The 22047-nt window shown below is 40.0% G+C and overlaps 1 protein-coding gene across 1 annotated transcript; it reads left to right on the forward strand.

Annotated features, from left to right (window-relative positions):
- The first annotated feature begins 15454 nt into the window (after positions 1-15454).
- Positions 15455-20765, forward strand: LOC130621974 (lysine-rich nucleolar protein 1-like). The gene is made up of 3 exons (XM_057437363.1): positions 15455-15563; positions 18020-18614; positions 20349-20765. Exons 2-3 carry the CDS (start codon positions 18021-18023, stop codon positions 20634-20636), a joined length of 882 nt encoding a protein of 293 aa, XP_057293346.1. The 5' UTR covers positions 15455-15563; position 18020; the 3' UTR covers positions 20637-20765.
- The last annotated feature ends 1282 nt before the right edge of the window (positions 20766-22047 follow it).

Below are 22047 nucleotides of genomic sequence, written 5' to 3' on the forward strand. Positions count from 1 at the left end.
TTGTGGATTAACAGGGTATTATAGGTTACGTAAGCTACGTAAGGCCGAATTAATTAGATTATTGGAGGACGATATCGTAAACCATGAAAATTTGATCGAGGCCGTTGAGGAGATGCCTCATAAGCTTGAACATGTCCCCAACAGGTTCAAGACGCAAGACATGTGCAATGGGGCTGTTGAAAAGAATGCAATGATGCTCATATAAGGACGCAGGGCATGTGTAACAGATATCCCCACATGCTCTGCTATGTGCCAGATCAATTTAAGACCCATGACATGTGCAATAAGGTTGCTGCAAAAAAGCCCTGGATGCTCGAATATGTGCCAGATCGGTTTAAGGCTCGGGACATGTGCTACAAGGCCATTAAGGAGATGCCACATCTGTTCAAATATGTACCGGACCGGCTCAAGACGCAGGACATGTGTAACAAGACTGTTGAGGAGAATTTCTACTTATTCAAGTATGTCCCGGACCGGCTCAAGACGCAGGACGTGTGTAACAGGGTTGTTGGGGAGGATTTCAAGATGTTTGAGTATGTGCCGGATTGGTTCAAGACGCAGTACATGTGCAATAAGATGGTTGCAAAGAAGTCCTGGCTGCTCAGGTATGTGCCTGACTGGTTTATTACCATTGACATATGGGATATGGTTGTTGCGAATGAGGAGCTCAAACTACTCGAGGCCCACTATTACAGGAAGATAGGAAAGGCCGGAATTAGGGAGAATCTTCTTCCAATAGCCTGGCATCCGGATAGGGTCATCGATTGGTGCTTTTCGGAGGATGAAAAGGTATGCCTCAAATAGTATTGGGGTTGGCCTGAAAACGTTATCTTACAGCAATTGCTGCAAGATAATAAATAAAGCATGTGTATCAACTGTCAATATAATTTGAAAAATATGTCTCTCACTACCACTTGTAACTTTGGCATGCGTACAGGAGGAGAAGGAGGGGTCTAATGAACGGAGCATTGCGACGACTGTGAAAGGGTACTCGATGCATATGATAAATGTACCTGTGGACGTAGGTTCGTGGTAAGCGGTAAAATGTTATGCTGGTACTGCTATCATGAATATATCACATGTAATGGGGGCGGCTGTGCATGTGCAATGACATGTAATTCTCTGCAGTCATTCAAAATATGTAATAAACAGAATGCTGAAATTTAAGAACGAACTTGTTAAGCCTAATATATTCTACAACTTTGCCGCTACGTTTACAGATATCAACGATATCAATGTAGAATACATGTCGGTATCGGAAGCCATGCCTGCCAATGGAGGTAAAGACAAATGATATCTGATAGGGTATCATACACAGGACCTGGTAGTGGCCCTGAGGGTAAAGACACCGAAAATTTAGTCCCCAAATGGGGTGCCAAGTACAATGCAAATGCATCACCTGCAATGAGTCTGGATTTCGAGGAGTATCCCGATTGGGTTGCACAATATCGTCAAATGTGGTCAAGGGTTGAGGAGTTAATCTTTGAAACATTACCGACAGAGCCTTTAAAAAAGGACCGTTATGTGAATGCCAAACTCCGATATTACAAGGACGTAATTACCACCAAATTCTATGCCTGTACCCTACGATGAGCCCTGCCAAGCCAGCGCTATTCTAGCCTTTTCACCGGTATATGTACAAGGCAAACACCACTACCCACTGACACACATCACATTCGAATTCAATTTTGCTTCCGCGGGAAGCCTGCTACCTTCATGCTTCTTACTCTTAACCCCAAGCCTTTTTGAGACATTTCTAAGACCGACCTGACCTATCCCGGCCGTAATAGTGAGTCCCCCCATAGCAGTGGCTAAGGGTACCCCTAAGCCCGAGGCTATAGCCCCAATGCCAAGTCCCGACGTAATCACGCTCACACCAAGCAGACCATGGTCACAGAATCTGACCCAAGTCCCATGCATTTTAAACTTTTTCGCAAGCCTGTCCCGCTCCTTTATTTCATTTAGGAGATACTTTTCAATATCATCGATTTTTTTGAGCCTGTACACTTGACGCAGGCGCACTCGGCGGCAAACTCGGATAAAGGTTACTGACATCCATCTTTATTCTATCAGCAAATGCATTGTGATGTCAAAAAACGTGACGTTTTTCTCGTGATGGTAGACATCTGTCAGCATAAACTCAAGACGGTCAGTAGACAACTTTAAGGGGAGGTATACGGGACTGTCTAAGGTCCAGGTTAACATATTCCCCCATGCATTCAATTCCTTGGTGGTAAGCAGGACCAGAATTTTAGACTTTTTACCATCAAGAAGGCAGTCGTCTTCATCTAATTGTGGACAAATAAATCCTTATTTTTGGTATATGTCTATTTTGCAGGTCTATTTTGCCACCCATTGTGCAACTACAGCATTAGGCATCTGTAGCAAACACATGACGGGCTCGGTACCACTCATCAACAGTATTTTCAAATTCTATGTCTATTATCACATGTGTCGCATCCTGGCCCGGATAAACTTCCCCATGCCGTATGATGATGGGTTCTCACAGTATGAAAACCCATACTTGAGCTCTGTATATGCACAGGTATGCTGAGAATACAGTGCAAATCCCAATAGGCTGCACAAATTCAAGGCGGGCATGGCGTCGTTGACAGATAATAGATGGTGGCCTCAAGTTGATGGGGACTGGGCCAAACTTATCATGCCGACAAGCCAAGGCCTAACATCAGAGGGTCTGACAAAGCTGAGTGAGAGTATCAGGGTTTACGTGATATTGTTACTCGGATCGCAAGCAGGGGCCAAGGCATCTCTTCAAGGCCATGGCAGAACGTCAAGAAAATGTAAGCCATGACATCACCGAGTTCCAGAAGGGTATGCTCGGACCCCAGTGAATTTCCCTGTAATGCATCATGTGTACATGCTGCCATCCAATATGAATTTGCGTATAGGCAAAGTCGTAAGGTATAAAAACAGCATTCTGATTGCCCCTGCAAGTGCGATGATTGGTATCCAGCTTGACCTTAATAACAAGCCTATTGCAAGGCATGCCACACCTTTTATACGTACCCTACCCCCAAGGCATGCCACACCTCCTATACCTCCGAAGCATACCATGCACCCAAGCATATAATACCTATTACACCCTCCGGGCCTACCACAACATCGTCTCCCATACCCCATATACCCACACAAATCAACACGAGGATTCCAAGGCCTCATTAATCACCATAGGAGTAGGTATAATCTTGGTATATATATGGTTACGAAAAAAATAGGGGCTTATTCCACGTATAGCACGACAAACCTAGCAGATCCTGCAATGGCCATATAAAGATGTTTTGCCGCATATTTCACGATGGTTGATGTTCCAGCTGCTTCTCCACAAAACCTTTTACGGCTCCATCCGCAGCACTTCCTCTCACACCGGCCGCAGCGGAACCCCCTGTAACGGATAGTAAAATGGTGGAAATCAGTGGACCTACGGCAAAGACTACACTTGCAATGGTAAGGCCTTGCTCCTTGAATAATATCTTTAATTTTTCAAACAGAGTTGCATCATCTCCAGTGATCTTCAACAGCGTATCTTTAATATTTCTCAGTTGGCTATAAATATCCCTATTAAGCTCCTTAACAAAGCATGCCTTTATATTTCATCTTTTCAATGCCCCTCTCAAGCTTTTCAATGGCTTTCTTCGCACCTTCGTGGATCTCACCATCGCCATCTACCTGATTCTTGATCCTTTTAATACTATCCTCCGAATTCTTAATATTTACATTATACGAGGCTATTTTATTTTCCAGGCTTTTAATGTTCCCTTGGTATGTTTGAAGTTCAAGATCAAGTCCTGTTAATTCACGTTCAGTCAATTTACCAGAGAATGAGGTTTCCTCCGTAAGGGTTCCCGCATCGGAGAATGGCGTTTCCTCCGTAAGGGTCTCAACATCATGGATAATTCTCCTGATATTATTAATCGTCTTCATCTGATCATCTCACCAGGGTCTTCCTCACCTTCATTAACAATTATTTTTTAATGTACTTAATGCTAGAAACCCGGTCTTATTACCCTTGGTAAGCCTTATATGTTTGAAAAAAAGCTGCCCATCCTCAAACTCGAAGTTACCACTGGTCACGTTTATATCTACCCGGGTTTCATTCAGAGGTCCCAAATTCCAATTATTAATATGTATATAGAAATCACTTACCTCTTTTTGTAGTACAGATTTCGTCATTCTATCACGTGAACATCCCTGTTGTTGTTGCTGTCCTAGCGTCGAGGTACCGGATGTTCCGGGGAGTTGCATTGATTGCTGCGTATCCTCTTGTCGCCTTTATCATGATGTTTACCTATATCCTCCTCAGGTGTAAATACTGGATTATCCATTTATTTACAATATTTTTCCTCCTATAATAAATATGAATGCGTTTGGAACTATTTTGGATCCGTATACTGAGACTCAGCAACTTCTGGGTATAAAAGGTTCGAGACAGGGGGCTCAAATCTCACATACTCCATCAACTGTACATTGAAATACCTAATATGCCCCAGAATGATGTTATCTTCCCGGGTAGTCTCAAGCTCCGATTTGACCTGACGCTGATGGGGACCAACACGTTGCGTATGATCGTATCGAACATAGGCAAATCTCTGGTGAAAAGCCTACGTATTACCCTGAATGACAATTACAATATCCTGGGATTGTATAGGAACCTATGGCTATCAAAGTTCGAACGTAACAAAAATCTTATTCTTGAAGGGATTAATCCTAATAACGGGATCATCAGGGTCCTACAGGTCAAGGCAACTGGTCATGTGAGAACAGATGAGGAAAAGGCCATTGTTAAAGCCTATGGCATCACCTTCTGCATAACCATAGGAAAAATGTTTGAGCTGACACGAGATTTGCCTTTTTACCCGGCAGGCCTGTACGACCGGCTGCAATTCATTATAAACTTTGCCCCCTACAGAGATGTCATCAAGGATGCAGGGAAGGCAGCCACGGGGAGCACTAGAGCTAAGCCGGTCAACTGTGCGTATAAAATTAGTAATATCAGACTAGAATTTGATAAGATTCTAGTCGTAAGGCTTGGCAAATGCGATGATGTAAAAATATTCGAGGCTTAGAGTACTCAGGATGAAAGTACTTACTATGAGAAAGGCTAATACTATCTATAACCTCCAGATCGACTCACCATCAAAATTGTTCAAGGGCGTACTGCTACTGTTTTTAGACCCTGGAAAAGTGAAACCATATGCCGGTGTTAACGAAACGTTTTACAACCCAACAATCGAGAAGATCAGCGTCACTGTCGATGGGGGAACTAATAAACATTACTCTCACGTAATGTTACCCAAAGACCATCTCGAACAAATCGTCAATATATTTGGCAGGCGGGGGAATTCCAATGTGACCATCGGAAAGTTTTTAACGAACGGTATGCCTTGTTTGTGGACTTCCGTAGGTCACCTGATGACGTGCTATATGTTAGTGGTAGACCGCTGCAACGCTTGAGTGATGGGATCACCCTGCATATCACCTAAGAAGCAGATCAAACCGGTGATTTAAGGTGCTATGTATACCTCCTGATGGATTCGCAAATGAATGTCCTGGACGGTTGGCTTGATCGTGTTGAATATTAAATAAACAGCCACAATACCTGTTATAATGGCTAGGGGGGCTATAAACGCCCTTGCATTCAGTGGGACTAACTTCCTGTTTTCTAAACTCTCAGGGCATGGGGAGCATGAACGTGAGCGGCACGATTAGGCTGTTTAAAAACTCAATACGGCTCAGGCCAAATGGATCAGGGACCGGCAGACCAAACTCGATTGGTTTTCGACCGAAAGGGAGAAACTAATAAAAGCGGGTAAGAGCCTTTGTGTGCTCGATGACGAGATGTACCAATTTTATGTGGCCTCAGATAGAATTGAAGGACTTTTACACCCGTTAATTAAAGGACTTTTACACCCCTTCAAAAACCCAATAAGATATTGACATGTATAATAAACATGTCAAAAATGCACGTTGTTACCGAAGAAGAGATGGAAAAGCTTGGCAATATCTTTTATACCCCTGAGCATCTCTGGGCCAGCTGCAAGGCTATCAAATTACTCGCAAAGGAGAGCGGTATCTCAAAAAAGAATGTAATACATTGGCTTAGTAGGCAACTCTTGTAGCTACGACAAATTCGAAGTCCAAAACGTATTGACTACCCTCATTATACCAATACAAGACCGAATGAGATGCACCAATTTGATATGTTGTACATGCCGCATGAGAAACTATATGGCAATACGTATAAATATATCCTGACAGGTATTGATGTAGTTTCACGTTATAAGGTAGCAAGGCCCCTAAGAACAAAGAAGGCCAGCGAGGTCGCCGACATGATCAGAGATATCTACAAAGTCTACACTACCCTAAAACCTTTCAGTGCGATAATGGTAGTGAGTTCAAGTCAAATGTAACGAAACTACTGGAGGATAAGGGTGTTGAGATTAAGCGGGCCACCACCAAGTACCAACATACGTTTAGGGCCTTTGTAGATAGCTGTAACAAGGTCCTTGCCGAAAGACTCTTCAAGTCCCAAGATGCCCAGGAGTTAGCATCCGATGAGACTAGTACCACCTGGGTCAAGCATCTGTATACATTTCCAAGACTACCATCAAACTCGATGAGGTACCACTCGAAAAAAGCGAGGAATATCCCGAAGAGAAGTCTCTACCGGAGGATGGATTGTACTTGTATCTGCTGCAGCCCGGGGAAGAGCATGGAGATGCAAAACAAGATGCTTTTTGGAGCAGGAAAATCTATAGGCTGGACCGTAGCAGGTAGTCGTTTTCTATACCATTTGAATGATGGCCCTTATCGTAGCTTTGTCTCAGAGGAGTTGATGCAGGTACCGGAGGATGTTGAAGTGCCTCCAGAGCATGTTAAAGAGAGGTAGGGAGTATCTTAAATGGGGAGGGGCTGCTTGGTTGGTGACGAACCCACTTTTGGATATAATTTTTACTACCTCCAAGAGTAGTAAAAATCACCAAACCTAAAATGTCTGACTCCCTCTGGGTTGCAGCAGATACAGCCCCGTTCCCTAAGCCAATTATAGTGAACAATAGAATTCGGGCTCTCTGCTAATACTATAATCTCACCCTTGGTATAGTCAACAAGGTTATTACGCATTTTTTGTACTACGTACCCCTGTTGTCCACACATTGCAACATATGGCCAGGGATCATCATTATTCTTTTGAATTATTACCATACTGCTATTCTTACCCGGATCTTCGAGATGGGGCACAGCACGTTGCTTCAGCTCCTCAATTTCATCCCCCAATATCATGAGTTGACTATCTCTTTCCTCAATTTCATCATTTAGGAAGGCAAGGGCCCCATCCTTATCCTCAAGGGCTTGACGCTGCTCCTTGATTTCATCCTGTAATTTTTCCACCCCCTTTCCGGCTAACCATTTTGTCAATGCTTCGGCCTTAAGCTTCCTTGATCTGACGGTGATTTTAAGCGCTCCAATGATCCCCATCATACCCTCTTTTCTCCCCTTGATATTGTCATATGACGACCAAGTCGGAATACAGAGAAATCTCTCGAGATCTGCCCTTTTGAAGAGGGGTTGATTTTTTTAATCAAATAAGGTCTCAATGGCTCCTGCAAGTATTGCGTTGAATAGGGTGAGTTGTGAAGACATCTTTCCATATAATAATTCCTGGCCGGAGGATTTCATATTGCTCATTTTAATACCCGCAAGAGTATTAAAATTATTGGCCGTTTAAGACCTAATCATCTGGCTTAATTTCAGCAAACACATAGCGATAAATCTTGTTAATGATGTGAAAAATGAAGAAGTTGGGGTCATCAGGGTTATATAATTTTTACTACCCGCGGGAGTAGTAAAAATTGTGCCTGCTTACGACATAATAATATCAAACATACCTTCGAATAGCTCCCGTGTATCATCGTCGGGCAATGTGAAATGGCTTAGGTAACAATTATCGGTACAAAGGCAAAGGCAATCGTCTCTGAATCGACACCAAGCATGTACGGTATTGGGATCATAACATTCCGGTTTTCTCACCCTCATGTCGAGATACATTGTTTTCAATATATTTACCCTTGTGCTGAGCTGCCTGCGTTGGCATCGGATTATATAATGTCTATGTATACCCCTCTTTCCATGCTCGTTGGGATCGTTTTTATCAACTACGGAATCATATTGATGTCGACATGGAACATGTGCCTGTCGTAGCTCCGAGTTGTCTTGCTTAAGGACATCAAAATCATGCTCAAGCATAGATATGGAAATATCCCTTTCCTGAATTGCTGTAGCAAGCTCTTCCTGTAATCTCTCCACGCCCTTTCCGGCCAACCATTGTGTCAAGGCTACAACCCTAGGCCTTCTTGACTTGACGGCAATTTCGATGGCCTCTCTTAGCGTAACGAAGATGTCATGCGGAATTTTCACTCTTCCAAGGGGGTCGGTGCCACCGCCCCCTCCTTCAACCCCACAATTTCCTGCCTTGTTTTCGTTTCCTCGGTCAAATATTGAAAATTAGACTTGATATTAGCAATAGCCAGAAAACGTCCAAGATCTGCCCTTTTGAAGAGTGGTTGATCTTGCTTGCCAAACAGGGTTTCAATGGCTCCTGCGGGTATTGCGTTGAATAGGGTGAGTTGCGACGACATCTTTTTCTTATAAGCAACGTAGGCCGGAGGATTTCATCTTGCTCAATCCAAAATTATCCAACTTCTAAGGTGTTCCAATCTTACAAAAGGCAGGCATGTTTGGACCTCTTCAGCTCAGATTTGAAATCGTTTCAATCATTGATCAAATTCGTCTCTTCGTCATTTAGCCTCATATCTGATTTTTCGTGTGGGTACCATAAAAACAGGGCTTTCTTCTGCCTTCTCATATTTTTGGGCAAGGCAGTATATGACTGCGTTAAGAGCCATAAACTATGCTTTCTGTGCCTACCACTGATAGCAAATTCAAGCAAAGGCTGCCTTTTTTATTGAGGTTTTCGTCCGATATCATGTCATCGACAACGAAAAGACTCTCCTCGGCCGCCAATAATGACGACAATTTGGCTATCCATTCAAAAATCTCATTTCCGGGGTCTATCATAAATACATAATCATCCCTCCAAGGTGATGCCCTATTTAAATATGTACTGTTCCACCGTATGGTCGGGCATAGGATGACAATATTGTGGAAGTGTCCCTTGTATTTCTTTTCGAGGAGGTTCAAAGCACGTTGTGTCTTGCCACAAGACGTCGCGCCGGTGAAGATTGCCGTATGTGGATCTCTTATGACATCCAACATTTTATTTTAATAATTCGACCACTTTCGATTGTGAGTTTTCGGATATACCCCAAAGCATGACCCACATACCCATGTACCCCCGTGGTTATTCATCAAGGACCCCCAGCAGGCAGGGCAGGGCTTAGTCCTCGAGCCTTGTATTTGAGGGGTGGTGTAGTATTTTAATTTACCTTGCAGGCATTGCAAGGCATTGCAGTACCTTTTAACAAGTAGTTCCTTCCCCGGGCTCTTCCCGATAAGTTCGATATATTTGGGTATAATGCTATATGTGAGTATATCATACAGGATTAAGTAGTTTTCAAGTCCCCGAATTTCTGCATCAAAAGCAGGGGGGTCAAGCTTATATTCAACTTCCCTGATATCTCTATTTGCTACAGCCCGCCTTTTTTTAGTTTTATCAAGGCATTCTATGCAACTTTTACTTCGACCATTGCCCCTAATTTTAAATTTGTGTGGCGGTAATATATTTTTGCATACCCTACAACATTTGATATTCATTTTATTGTTTATGGTGACTATTGCGATACATATCGGTTACCTTTGGCTATATTTTCGCTTGCCCACATGGGTTGTGTATTGGTATAGTCTAGTCTTTTCACCACCTCGGCAGGCGAAGAATCATCCCCATGTTCCCTATATTTAATTGGCACCTTGTGATCAATATGCCACTCCCCATGGTTGTCCCAGGTCATACCCTCAACAAACTGGTCCTCAATATGGGCCTGCAGTGTAGCGATATCACACCCGATATATTCCCAGGAACTTAGCTCCTTGTTTCCCTTTAGAGCGTAGCGGGTTTGGTTTCCTTCGGTACCAACCAGATGACCGGAAGGATCACATATAGGGCATTGATGCATTAGCTTTTCATGGTGGCAATACCGACTTCCCCCACAATCCCTACAAATAGCCCTTACCCTTTGATGGGGGCAAATTTGGCTACCTTTGCAGTCTTTACAGGTGGATCTCTGTCTTTGATGGGAGCATATTTGACTTCCCCCGCATTCTTTATCCGGGGATTTGATATATGTCTTTGTCAGTTGACCTCTGATTCTAAAATTGTCTAAAGAAAGATAGTGTTTGCATCCCCAACATTTACATTTTCCTTCCATATTGACTCGTTTTTGTCCTTGCGACAAACACGTGTTTTTACCGGACATTTATTTTGGAGCTATTAATGATTTTTCGTACGACCCCTGCTTGATCGCGTATTCATCGAACAGTATCGCTGCACTCATATACCCGGCTAGTTTCAAACCATCTTCCAAGTCCATTTTAGCCCCCTAGGGCTTTCTCTCCACCCATAGCTATGAGAATTGCGTATAAGACGAGCCTGACAGACTCCCACAGGGCATAAATAATCATGGTCTCTTTTGGTCCCATGTTTTTATCATGTTTGTTTGTTGCCATTTATTAGGTGTCAATTTTTGTCAAGTAGTGGGGCTAAACACCTACCAATACTACAGTATAAGAGGATCCCAAGGTCTGTCAGGCTATCCCTTATAATGGGATCTTCCTCGATGTCCCTTCGCAGCTCCTCAACACTGTCTATGTCCACAAAATTCCCTATCATGCTGGTATATAGGCTTATAACATGGGTGGACAGTGCTTTTGCTGTCTTCTCCCCTTTTTCTTGTAATTCACGTTGAAGGTACTCTGTATGTACCTTATCGACAGTCTCCTCCGGAGCCTTGTCGACAAACTCTTCTGTGCACTTCTTTGGCAAAAGATGCCCTTTACCTTTACGAAGAACCTCTTTTAAAATTTGGCGTTTATCGATTGGCTTTTCAATATTTTCATATTCTGCGGAGGTGGCATTGTCGAATACTTGTGCAATGTCGGACATCTTTATTAGAAGTCGTCTATAACGAAAATGTATGTAGGTAATCAGGGCATATGGAAGTAGTATAGCAATATATAAGCATGCCTCCACCATTTTATTTCCCTGTAGACGCTAATCGGTAATGACCTCTAGCAAACGTTGAAATTTAATCGGGTTGCACGATCTGCTTAGCATCCGCCCTGTTAAGGGCTAATTTGTTCACTTTTTGGGTATAGATTTGGTGGTTCTTATTTTGGATTAAGATGTGGCTTTTGTATATGTCAACGCCCTCTTCCAGACATCGTTGATATTCATCAAAGGTTATCGACTTCTTGGTGACACACCTCTTCACGCCCTTCGCTTTTCGATCACCGCCTTCCTTGGTAAGGTTCCTATAGGTATAGAGTTTGGCCCTCAGGGTGATAAACTCTGTCATTATTTTACCACCCAATTCATCCTTCATCAGACCCCCAACCTTCTTGTTTTTCCCTATAGGTAGAGGTCTCCCATCATCTGCATTATACCCACTTGTATCGAAGCGTGCTTCAACGTCCTGTGCAATATCCTCATAAAAGTCGTGGGTTCGTATATGGTACGAATGAGTCCGTGTCCATATAGAAGATCCGCAGCTTGCTACCATATTTTGACTGCATATATTCGTAATGGAACTCATACATAACCATTTTTACTATATATACAGGTTTGTTCATCTTGACCTCTGTTTTACCCATCTCTACACCTAGGAGGTGCTTGCTAACCCGATTTACACCCTTGACATTCTGCTTCATTACAAGCTTCGTGTACTTCTCCTCATTAATGACCAGCTGGATGTTGCGGTGGTTCCGGATATTCTCCATCGTCTTGCTAAATACACTTAAATTCATGAGTTTATAAAACTCGAACTCGTTTTTGGCAGCCGTTCTCAACCTTGTGTTGTGATCGATGTACCCCTTCAGTCATATCTTCTGGTTAAACCGGATGACTCTGTGCACTTTTTTGAGCTCAAGCCCTTGTTTTATAGCCTCATGAAGGGCTTTGATATGCACCACATATCGACGTTTATCACTCAGATTCGGGACCAGCTTCTCAACCTTATGTACCATCTTGTGTTTGGGTAGGAACGGTAGCTCATTATGTTTATCGTGTAACTCCTTCGGGTAATCGATATCTACCTCTAAAATGTACTCATGTTTGTTCCCTTCAACGAGCTTACCAATCTGCCTTTCTGTGAAGGACTCAACATTCCGAATCCATTTATAACCATCTGTTGGTAGGTCCGAACACATTGCATAGCCATATAGGTTGTTCGCATCGAGGTACTAGAGGTAGGAGGATTCAACCCCTAGATCGTACTGGTCTTCCATTTATTTGTTATTTGCTTTGGCATAACGATGTACAGCTTGGACTATACCTCCACGGATACCTTTTTCAAACATCAGGAGCATATCGCGGTCTGTGAGAAGCTCTAGTTTGATTCCGGTATATTTCAGTGCTGCATTCCATGCTAGGTCAGTTGCGCTGTAGAAGTGTGCAGGGTCAAGGCTGTAGTTGTCCAAGCAGACGCCTCGAAACGTCTATGGTAAGGTAGATGTCATGGTAGTTCCCAATGGTGACGTTATCACCCCTCGGGGTAATGACATCCCATTTTAGTATAGGTATTGTCCCTGTCGCTGATGCCCTTCATATTCAGCTTGCTATAGAACGCATTCTTGGGAAGTCGCTTCAACTCTTCGAATCGCTGCCATTCATTCATGTCATCATATGGGTATACGCCTTTTCTCAGCATCAGTCTGAAGACATCATCTTTGTCGATAAATTTGGCAATTGATGATACATTTGCTTTACCTGGTCCCGATTAAGCTGCTTGGTGGTACTCGTTGATTCACAATTTTTACACCAAAACTTTGCCTCATATGCAACGTCTATGCTCTGGAATTCTAGACAGGTATTGGCACACCGTTGACATTTCATATCAACAGCGTTTGTTCCAATGAGATTGCTTGCTAATTTATCCAGGCTAGATGGCATGAGTCGACAATAAACCTGATTTCGATTGTCTTGTACTTCTCGCCATCACCAGATCCCATCCAACGGGTACCTTAATTTTAACGTTGAAAGAGATGTACTTCTTGGTGTTTTCAGCAATACAGCCAATGTCCTGTGTATTATATTATTCACCCAGTTCCCTTATAAACAGATAGGCGTCATACCCTGAAAGGTTGTGGAATATCACGGGTATATTGCTGGGTATCTTGTGTATCAGATTACAGCTATTATGCGCTGCACCTCCATATAGCCTAGTATAGTGGCAATGGTCCCTGACATCGAAGGGTTTTAGGCAGATATGGAGTTTCGATGCCTCAACATGTTCTCTTTTTAGGATCTCCGTTAGGGGCTTCGTGTCCTGCTGGGGGTAGGTATTATATAGTCTTTTAACCTCATTCTCCGGATGATTGACAAAGCGGGTAACGCAGTTCTTGCCGCGGTACACCGTTAGGGGATCTGGTACATCCCCATAAGCAAGTGTTCTATAGGTACACCATCCAGAAAGTACGTGCTTGCTCAGAGTTTTAGTGTTCGTCCCTCTGGCATCCTCTTCCATTGGTATTAATAAGCTTTCAAAGTCGACATATATCGGCAAAGACTTTCAAAGTCGGCAAACATCGTATCCAGCATATCATCTACGTTGCTACCCTGAAATAATGAGGCCATATTACTATGGAAGGCCTTATTCTCATCCTCATACTCTTTGGTTCCCTCTATTGGCTTCCTCCAATGTATCCATAGCGACAGCTGTATCTTTGCTGACCCCATATCTTCTAACTGCCCCCGTCGACGTCTGCTCCTCCTATACCGGGAATCCGGAAACTTTGGAAGGTCCTATGGTTTTATGGTCTTATGTTCCTGAGGCGTGAAGTCGTTTCCCGGCTGTTCATGTAGATAGTCTTCCTTGGCCTCTTATTCTACATAATCATGGAGCGTAGGCCTTGTGTTGGTTGCCCTGCCATATAATCACATAAACGTACGTTTAAGGGTCGCATATGCACCCCTGACACCCTCTTTTATAGGCTTTGGGACGGCATCAACCAGTCAGTTGTACCATTCCCGCGTCTTGGTCTCAACAATCGATCGATTTTGCGACAGCTCCTGGTTCTCGAGGACGTCCATCTCAGATGGGTGCAATACCCAGCTATGCCATTCCCTGACTTTACCCTCTATAGCTGGATGGGTCTTGGCCATCTCCTGTCTGTCGAAGACGTCCATATCCTCTGATGTTATAGATCTGACCTGTTTCTGTGATACATTCTCCAACAAGTCATTTAATTCAGCTTTACGTAACCTATAATACCCTGTTAAACCACGACCTTTTGCAATATCACGTAACTGTTTGACCGTATGTGATTCCATTCTCTCCCTTTATTATATAGAATTTTTGCATTGTCGGAAGATTTCATTCTGCTCAAAAACTAACACAGTTATTTAGGGAATCCCCATCTTTACTGCGCATGCGTTGATTTTTTGATGAATATTAGTATCATTAGTGAAATTCCCCTTTGACTCATTTGTTGTATGATAGGGACTTCACCTTGATATGCATGACTAAGCACTGCATGATAGAGATTTGTTGTGACGTCATTGTATTGTGCGCACGCGACTGTGCTAGAACATACATTTTCCTATCTCTGGGTAAAACAGTTGTAACTCAGAAGGCCATAAGAGGTCATAAGAGGAATGCTTTTCAAATTTTCTCTGACAGAAAATACCTGTATACTTTATTATATTAGCGGGATTACCTGTAAAAATAAGGGCTAGAAGAGAGGTGGGAATATCAGGGACGCGAAATTATATTTTTTTAATGCCTAAAATATTAAGCATAGATGCAGCGGACAAAAATAATTATATGCAAGATTATATATTTAATTCTTTCAGAACATGATTATATTCTCCATATTGTCCCCGTTTCACAAAAAATCACGGTCCTAAAATCTTGGCCGTTTTCTTTTTTTGACTAACGCGATTTGTAACAGGCGGACGCGGTAATTGTCAAATGGGCTTCGCTTCGGCCCTTTGACGTCTGGACTTAATACAAAGACAGTAAAAATATTTGTCTCGCTTCAGACACCTCACTTTCAAAGCTTTTGTCCTACGTGGTGCATTTAAAATTTCCGTGCAATCTTTTATTGTCTTAGTGTATTTTTCTTTCTTTTTTTAAAGAATCTTAAGTTTCCCCTGAAATACTAGTTTAGGAATCCTTTTTAATAATAGTAAATCTTAAAATAGTTTAGACGCAGGTTAGACATGAATAAAATTTTTTATTCGCTTGATCGGGTGATTTACCCCGATCGGGGGACAGTCACCCGATCGGGGAAAGATCCCGTACTGGCAACCGACCACGCGAGATTTGATTTAATAGAAAATAAAATATTAGCTAGCTGAAGGTAGACCTAGCTGGGTAAGTAAGTTTTATAAAAGTGAGCATTATAAAATTTTATTCAATTTTATCATAAACGTGACCAATTTTATATGTTGCATCATAACTGTATTAACATGTTTTTTGTGACGCCTTTTTAAAATTTCTAACTCCAGCCGTTAGTTGCTTTAAATTGCAGGCGCCTCCTCTTCATGCTTCGTCTCACGCACAAATAACTAGCTATATAATTACCTCTGAGCGTCAGGATATGCATTAAAGAAGTCTTTATGCCCTAATCGTCAAGGGCATCAACATATCCTGAGCATCAGGCACATGCTAATAATTAGATACTGATGTTTACATTTGTACCCTGAGCGTCAGATGTATGAAAAAACTAAGATGCCCTGAGTGTCAGGAGCATCAACATGTCCTGAGTGTCAGGCACATGTTTCCTCATCAAGTATATAATAGTTACAGTTGGAATGACCTGAGCGTTAGACGCATGTTTTCTATTCAAGATTCAAGTGCATGCTTAAGTTGTTTATTGTCAGGCGCATTTCAATGAGCGTCAGGTTTGTTCCCAATTTCGCAGAATAAAAAAATAGGGTGAATACATGAATTGGGTAAATACATGAATAGATGTCCTGAGCATCAAGTAGGTTTCTAAGACTACAATGACTTGTATCAACACATTACTTGCTAAACAGCTGACAAAAGAGGTCCAGCAAACCACTAACTTAGTTTACAGACTCGTTGTGAAATAGCAGTGAAACCTTGAGTCATAAACAATTTGTCTACCTGTGTTGTGCGACGCACTCACACACACTCACACATAACAGGTTTGATGGAGTTATCTTTGAAATATCATGGAGACGTCCATGATATTTCAATTTTGCAAACTAGATGTGTCTTTTAGCTTTAAACATGTGTGTTTGAATTGTGACGTTCAGTACTTCAGGGCTTCCACCAAGTCAGAAATCATTGTCAAAATAAAAAGATAATTGAAGTGTGAATATTTATGATTGATTCTTAGTTTGTTTCATAAAAATAAATAATGTTTTTTGTGAGAAGACAATTATGGAAAAAATAGCTTTACTCGTCGAGTTATTAACCAATCAGGAAAAAGATATCAGCTTTTTGCATGCTCTTTCAGCCAATCAGAGTAAAAATATCAGGTTTTTGCACTGTAAAATTGAAAAATAAGTAAAAACTACACTCGTTTCTGGGTGGAAAGTAAAAATATAGCATATATTTTGTGTAAATTAGCCAATCACAGTGCAAGAAAAACTCTAACCGTATGATAGACAACATAATTTTTTTTGTCTTTATGCGAGTGTGCACAGAGGAAACATTCAAGAAATTCTATTTCAAACTATTGTGTTTCTGTTCACTTGCTTTATTTGAATCCATATACAATTGCTAAAGTGTGTAAAAGTGACATTCTGCAGGTTTTGGTGCAGCATAGCATTTTTTAAAGCTTATTTACACAAATTTTATTTAATTCACTCAGTGTTTGTTTGGATTTAACAATATAACTTTTAATTTATATAGTTTATGCTCATCATTCAGACTTGTATATACTCAGTATATGAGTATATTATATAGTATAATTAATTATATATAGTATGTATACTCATACTCTAGAGACTGTATGTGTGTGTCTGTAACAGGCAAAGTGTATGTGTTTATTTTCCTTTCGTGTAGCTCAAAAGTTATGTCTAATATGTTAATCGACAAATTTAACGTTGCGATTTCAGTAACACTAACGTCCTCATGTTAAATTAATAAAGCCATTACAATGCACTTAAAACTTTGAGACGAAATAACTTGGAAACGGAGTGGTGACTTCAGTGATACTTCACTCACCGCATCGGTACCTAGGGATCACCTGGTACCAAATTGGGTAACTTTTCCAAACCTGTGTCTCCGAATGTGTTTCAGAATAGCAGGTTTATGATCTTGATCAGCTTTTTAAGATCTACGATGAAGGCACACATTTTTAAAGTTTTTTTTTCTTTCAAATGGGACTTTGCTGATGACAGCAAATTTTTTAAACCTTTATATCTCCTTAACTGCTCGTCAAACGCGGCATGATCCTATACATTTTTTTCATAAGTGTTTTCAGCTCTACTATATCCTATACATTATTTTAATTAGTGTTTCAGCCTCTACACATTATAGGCAACAGATAAACAAAATTTCGCCAAATATTTTATTGAATAAGTGCTGTTGACGTCAGCAAAATATCTAAAACAAGTTCTGCCAAGTGGATTTTCCACGGGCTTTATCAACTAATACTATAAAAGACAAAGTTTGTCCTTTGTTTTAGACTGTTTCTTTTTCACTCGCTCATCACTTTAGGCTACATTTTAGATCTGGTTAAGTTTACAAAGAAGATGAATGCCCCTAGATATATTTTAAATAAACTGTTATACTTCTGTTATATTATATGTTGTGTTGTCTTATTTTATACCAATTTATTACATGTATTGTATTAGGATGAATAAAGCTGTTTTGAATCCAACAGTAGAGGAAGACTATGTCACACCAGAATCTGCTAAAAAACGTTCAAAAAAGAAAAAGAAAGATCGAGAGTCTATTGTAAGTAATTGTGACGCAAATATAAGTAAAGCAAAAAAGAAAAAACGTGAATGCGATGAAACTTTTACTAAAGAACTTAAGAAGAAGAAGAAAGGGAAGAATAAAAGCAGTGAGGAAAATGATGTTATTAGTGATAAAGAAGGACTTTTACAGAAAAAAAATAATGTAGAAACTGTTCAAAAAGAAGCAGAAGAACAAGAAAGGGATAATAAAGAACACAAAAAGAAGAAAAAGAAGAAAAAGAAAAAGAAAACAATAGATAAAGAGGAAGAAGAAGGAAACGAGCTTGATAACAATAGTGAAGAACTAGAAATTGAGTATACCAAGAAAGAGAAAGTAAATAATATTGCCAAAAAGAAAGAAAAAAAGGACTCTAGGAAAAAGAGGAAACGAACTGAGAAAGTTGTGGCTAGTGAACTATCTAATGAACAAGGTGATGATTTAAAAACACAAGATGAAACAAAAAGAAAACATGTTGGGGAGCCACAGGAGGTAAACTATAATTTTAGTCTTCTTACATGATGGTCTCAATATTAATTAGACTTGCCATTATTTTGAGGAGGGGCACAACTTTTTAGTTGTGAAAAATAGAAATTAACATAGGAACATTAAAACTGAATCAATTCAACCGTTGTAAAATTTCTTTCTTTTTGTTTTCTTCGAATTTATTTTTTGTCCTTGTCACCTTTATTTGAAATATATAACTAAACTTTATACACAAAAATACATTAAACCTAATGTTTATTGGGTGAACGTTTTTGGACAGAATGGATTATGAGAAGGACTCTGCGTTTGGGCATACCAGTGGGAGCAACCAGCCGTGCGAAAGCTTTTATGTCTTTCACATTTAGTTCCCTAAGAAGATTCTATTTCTCATGCCGGGGTGATAGTATCAACAAGCAGTGAGTTTACATACCAGTATCCAAGCTAAGATTTTATCATACAAAGTTATAATGTTAGTAGAGTATTTCTTATTTCAAGTTAGTTGGTTGTCTGCCAAATACATATATTTCTTGAGCAGACGAATCTTGTTCTTACTAAGAGTTTCATACGCTATTACTTCTCTCCCAGTTAAAAGGTTTTTAAAGGGGAGAAAGATAACCTGACAATTTCAAAACCGGAATACCTTTTTCAATACCCGTTGCAGGTCATTATTAGTTATCAATTTTCCTTGATTAAGCACAGCATGTTTTGAGATTTCTAAATCAACAAAAAACTTGAGACTAAGCCAGTTTTTCGTTTTTATTTCGTGTAAAAACGGAATGCAGAAAGAGGGTAATATAACGTACTCAATAATGCACTTCGGGGCACTGTAAAGCCAAATCTATTTTACCTGAAGTTAAACGAGAAACCTGATATAAGTGTTGATATAAACATTTTGTTTTCCAAGTGCTTTCATCATTATCCACGTCTTGTCCTGCGTCTATTCCTCCATTTTTCACCCATCAGGCTGTATGACCATCTTTCCATTCACATCAAATCTGTCAAAACGCAATCTTCAATAGAGATATCTAACTTTATTCTTTCATTCTGTTGTTGAATATTGTAAAAGAAGATGATTTCTTTCGGTAAAATTTGATACCATTTACCCGAAAAGTGTTTTAAAATCTAACACTAGCAAAAATTAATGTAATTTTTTCTCGACTCGCAAAAATTAGTGCCATTATGGGTATAATAACGAAGATGATTAGAATACCGTATAATAAAACTTGTAGTTTTCTTTAAAATAATTTTTTCCGAAAAAAAAAGACCGTAGATATTTTCAGAACAATATGTCGGCTCAAGTCAATTGGGGCGTAAATTGTTGCTTAGCTTACTAAATAACGAATCACACTAACTTTTTCAAATCACAGATCAGTAAAGTTTATAAGTATAGTAACATTTTATTGTTAGATATTTTAGGTGGGAAAGGGATTTCGCGGTTTGCGTTTTTACGAAGATTCGCGAAATTAAATATTATATAATCCAGTTTTTTTGAATTGATCTGGGAAATTTAATATTTTATTATCCGCGAAAAAAAATATGATCGCACAGTCTGTTACACTTTGTCAACTGCGAAAAGTAATTTCGCTTAATTTTCTTCCCGCAAAAATTTCTCAAAAGTATTTTGGTTTATAGGAAATAGACAACAGAAATAAGTTTCTCACCGTTTCTTATGTTTTGCAATTGCACCTTTTTGCCGGTGAGGTACGGTCCTGTTATATATATCATTTCTTTCTTTATTAGATTGAAACACAACCTATGGCTGGACAATGGTCAACTGCAGCCCTGGGTTCAGAAGCTAGAAGTAACAAGTTTCTTCGACTCATGGGTGGTTTTAAAGCTACCAACATGAACAAAAAAGCAGCGTTTAGCACAGTGGCGCTTGACAAAAAAAGTGAGGAAAGATTAAATCTCGGTTTAGAAAAACAATATGAACGTGCGCTGGAGACTACTAGAAACTGTCGAGGCATAGGTTTAGGCTTTTCAAATAGCAAAAGAGAAGAAAAACCGTCATTTTCCTTTCCAACGTGACTTCTACAAAATCTTGAAGTGCTTCATTTGTGTTCACAATTATTTGCAAGCTTGGAGTAATTGAACTCGCTGCATAAACCTTTTATCTACAAATGTGTAGCTCTAGCTTCTAAAACAAATTCTCCGGAACCTTTATAGTATTTGATTTCTTTGGCGTACCGTATCGAAACTTTCGTGAAAATTTGACTTTTTATTTACCTTGTAAGTGTACAAATTTTCGCAATTTTCGTGAATTTTGCCCAAATATTACCAAATGGGGAATTCGCGAAAATAAATCCTGGAAAATTTTTTGAAAAGCTTCGATTCGCGAAAATAAATCCTCGCGAAATGCAACTTTGTTTATTTCGCGAAAATAAATCTTCGCGAAAATTTGTACACTGAGGGTAGTGAGTACGTCTACCAAGAATTAAGGCCGTATCGTCTGTAATGCTTAGAAACTAAAATTGGAAAAATGGCCTATTTTAGGCATGTGTGACGGCACCTCTGATTCCCGTGACGTCATCAAATTAATCTTTCAGCTGAAATTTATTGGTAGACACTCCACAAGTTTTATAACCTAGGCATAATTAGTTACGAATTTTTTGGTGCTAATAGGATTTAAGTTTAGACGTATTTTGTGACCTGTTGCCGATACAGAAGGTTGTGCTGAATATAAATTTAACTTACTTATGAGTGAACAAACCGTTATATCGACAGTGTTTTTATTTTCCTTGTAAACAGAGCTTCCTTGCCTCGTGGTTCATTCGCCTGTGTCTACCGCTTTGGGATTTCGTCAAGAGAATTTTTGTTGTCGTAGGGCAACGCACTTTGCTTAATGAAGAAGCTCAATAAAGCTGTAAACATTCCCTCAGATTTTTCAATTTCTATAAAAAAAATTATCGCCATCTTTTTTAATATGAAAATTCTTAAACTAGCTAGAGCTAAGTATAGTATTAGGTATATTTCTGGAAGTAAGCAAGTATGTAAAAGTATGTTATGCCGATTCCATCAGACAGGTTTAAAAACACACATTTGAATATTTGATTTTCATAAAATAGGTGTCAGAAAATGTGCGGTCAAGCCAATTCAATTTTTTTTTCTTATCATCTAATATGTTAACCTTTTAACTGAAATATTGCAAGTCGTCAAGCAGGGCAATCAATGTAGGAATTATGTCAATTTCCCGAAATTGGAGCACACCTCACCTTGACCTGAAAATGATTACATCTGCTCTTGGTTTTAAACTTGTTGTTTTTTTGTTTTTACGAACCAAACTAACAATCAATCAATCACAGTTCAATTATTCTTTTGTTTCAACATAGTCATTAAAGAGAAGTGCGCTCTCCACAGTAGCGGTTTTGGGTTAATTGTGACTTTAGGTTAGTGAGGTTATATTTGTAGCGCATTAAAGGAGTTTTGTGTGTAGTTCGAT

This window comes from Hydractinia symbiolongicarpus, chromosome 12 (assembly GCF_029227915.1).
Source record: "Hydractinia symbiolongicarpus strain clone_291-10 chromosome 12, HSymV2.1, whole genome shotgun sequence".
Lineage (NCBI taxonomy): Eukaryota > Metazoa > Cnidaria > Hydrozoa > Anthoathecata > Hydractiniidae > Hydractinia > Hydractinia symbiolongicarpus.

Excerpts from the sequence above, each read along its gene's own strand:
- LOC130621974 (XM_057437363.1), top strand. The coding sequence starts at position 18,021 with ATGAATAAAGCTGTTTTGAATCCAACAGTAGAGGAAGACTATGTCACA. Across the intron at positions 18,615-20,348 it reads ATGTTGGGGAGCCACAGGAG|ATTGAAACACAACCTATGGC; the intron begins GTAAACTATAAT and ends TTTCTTTATTAG.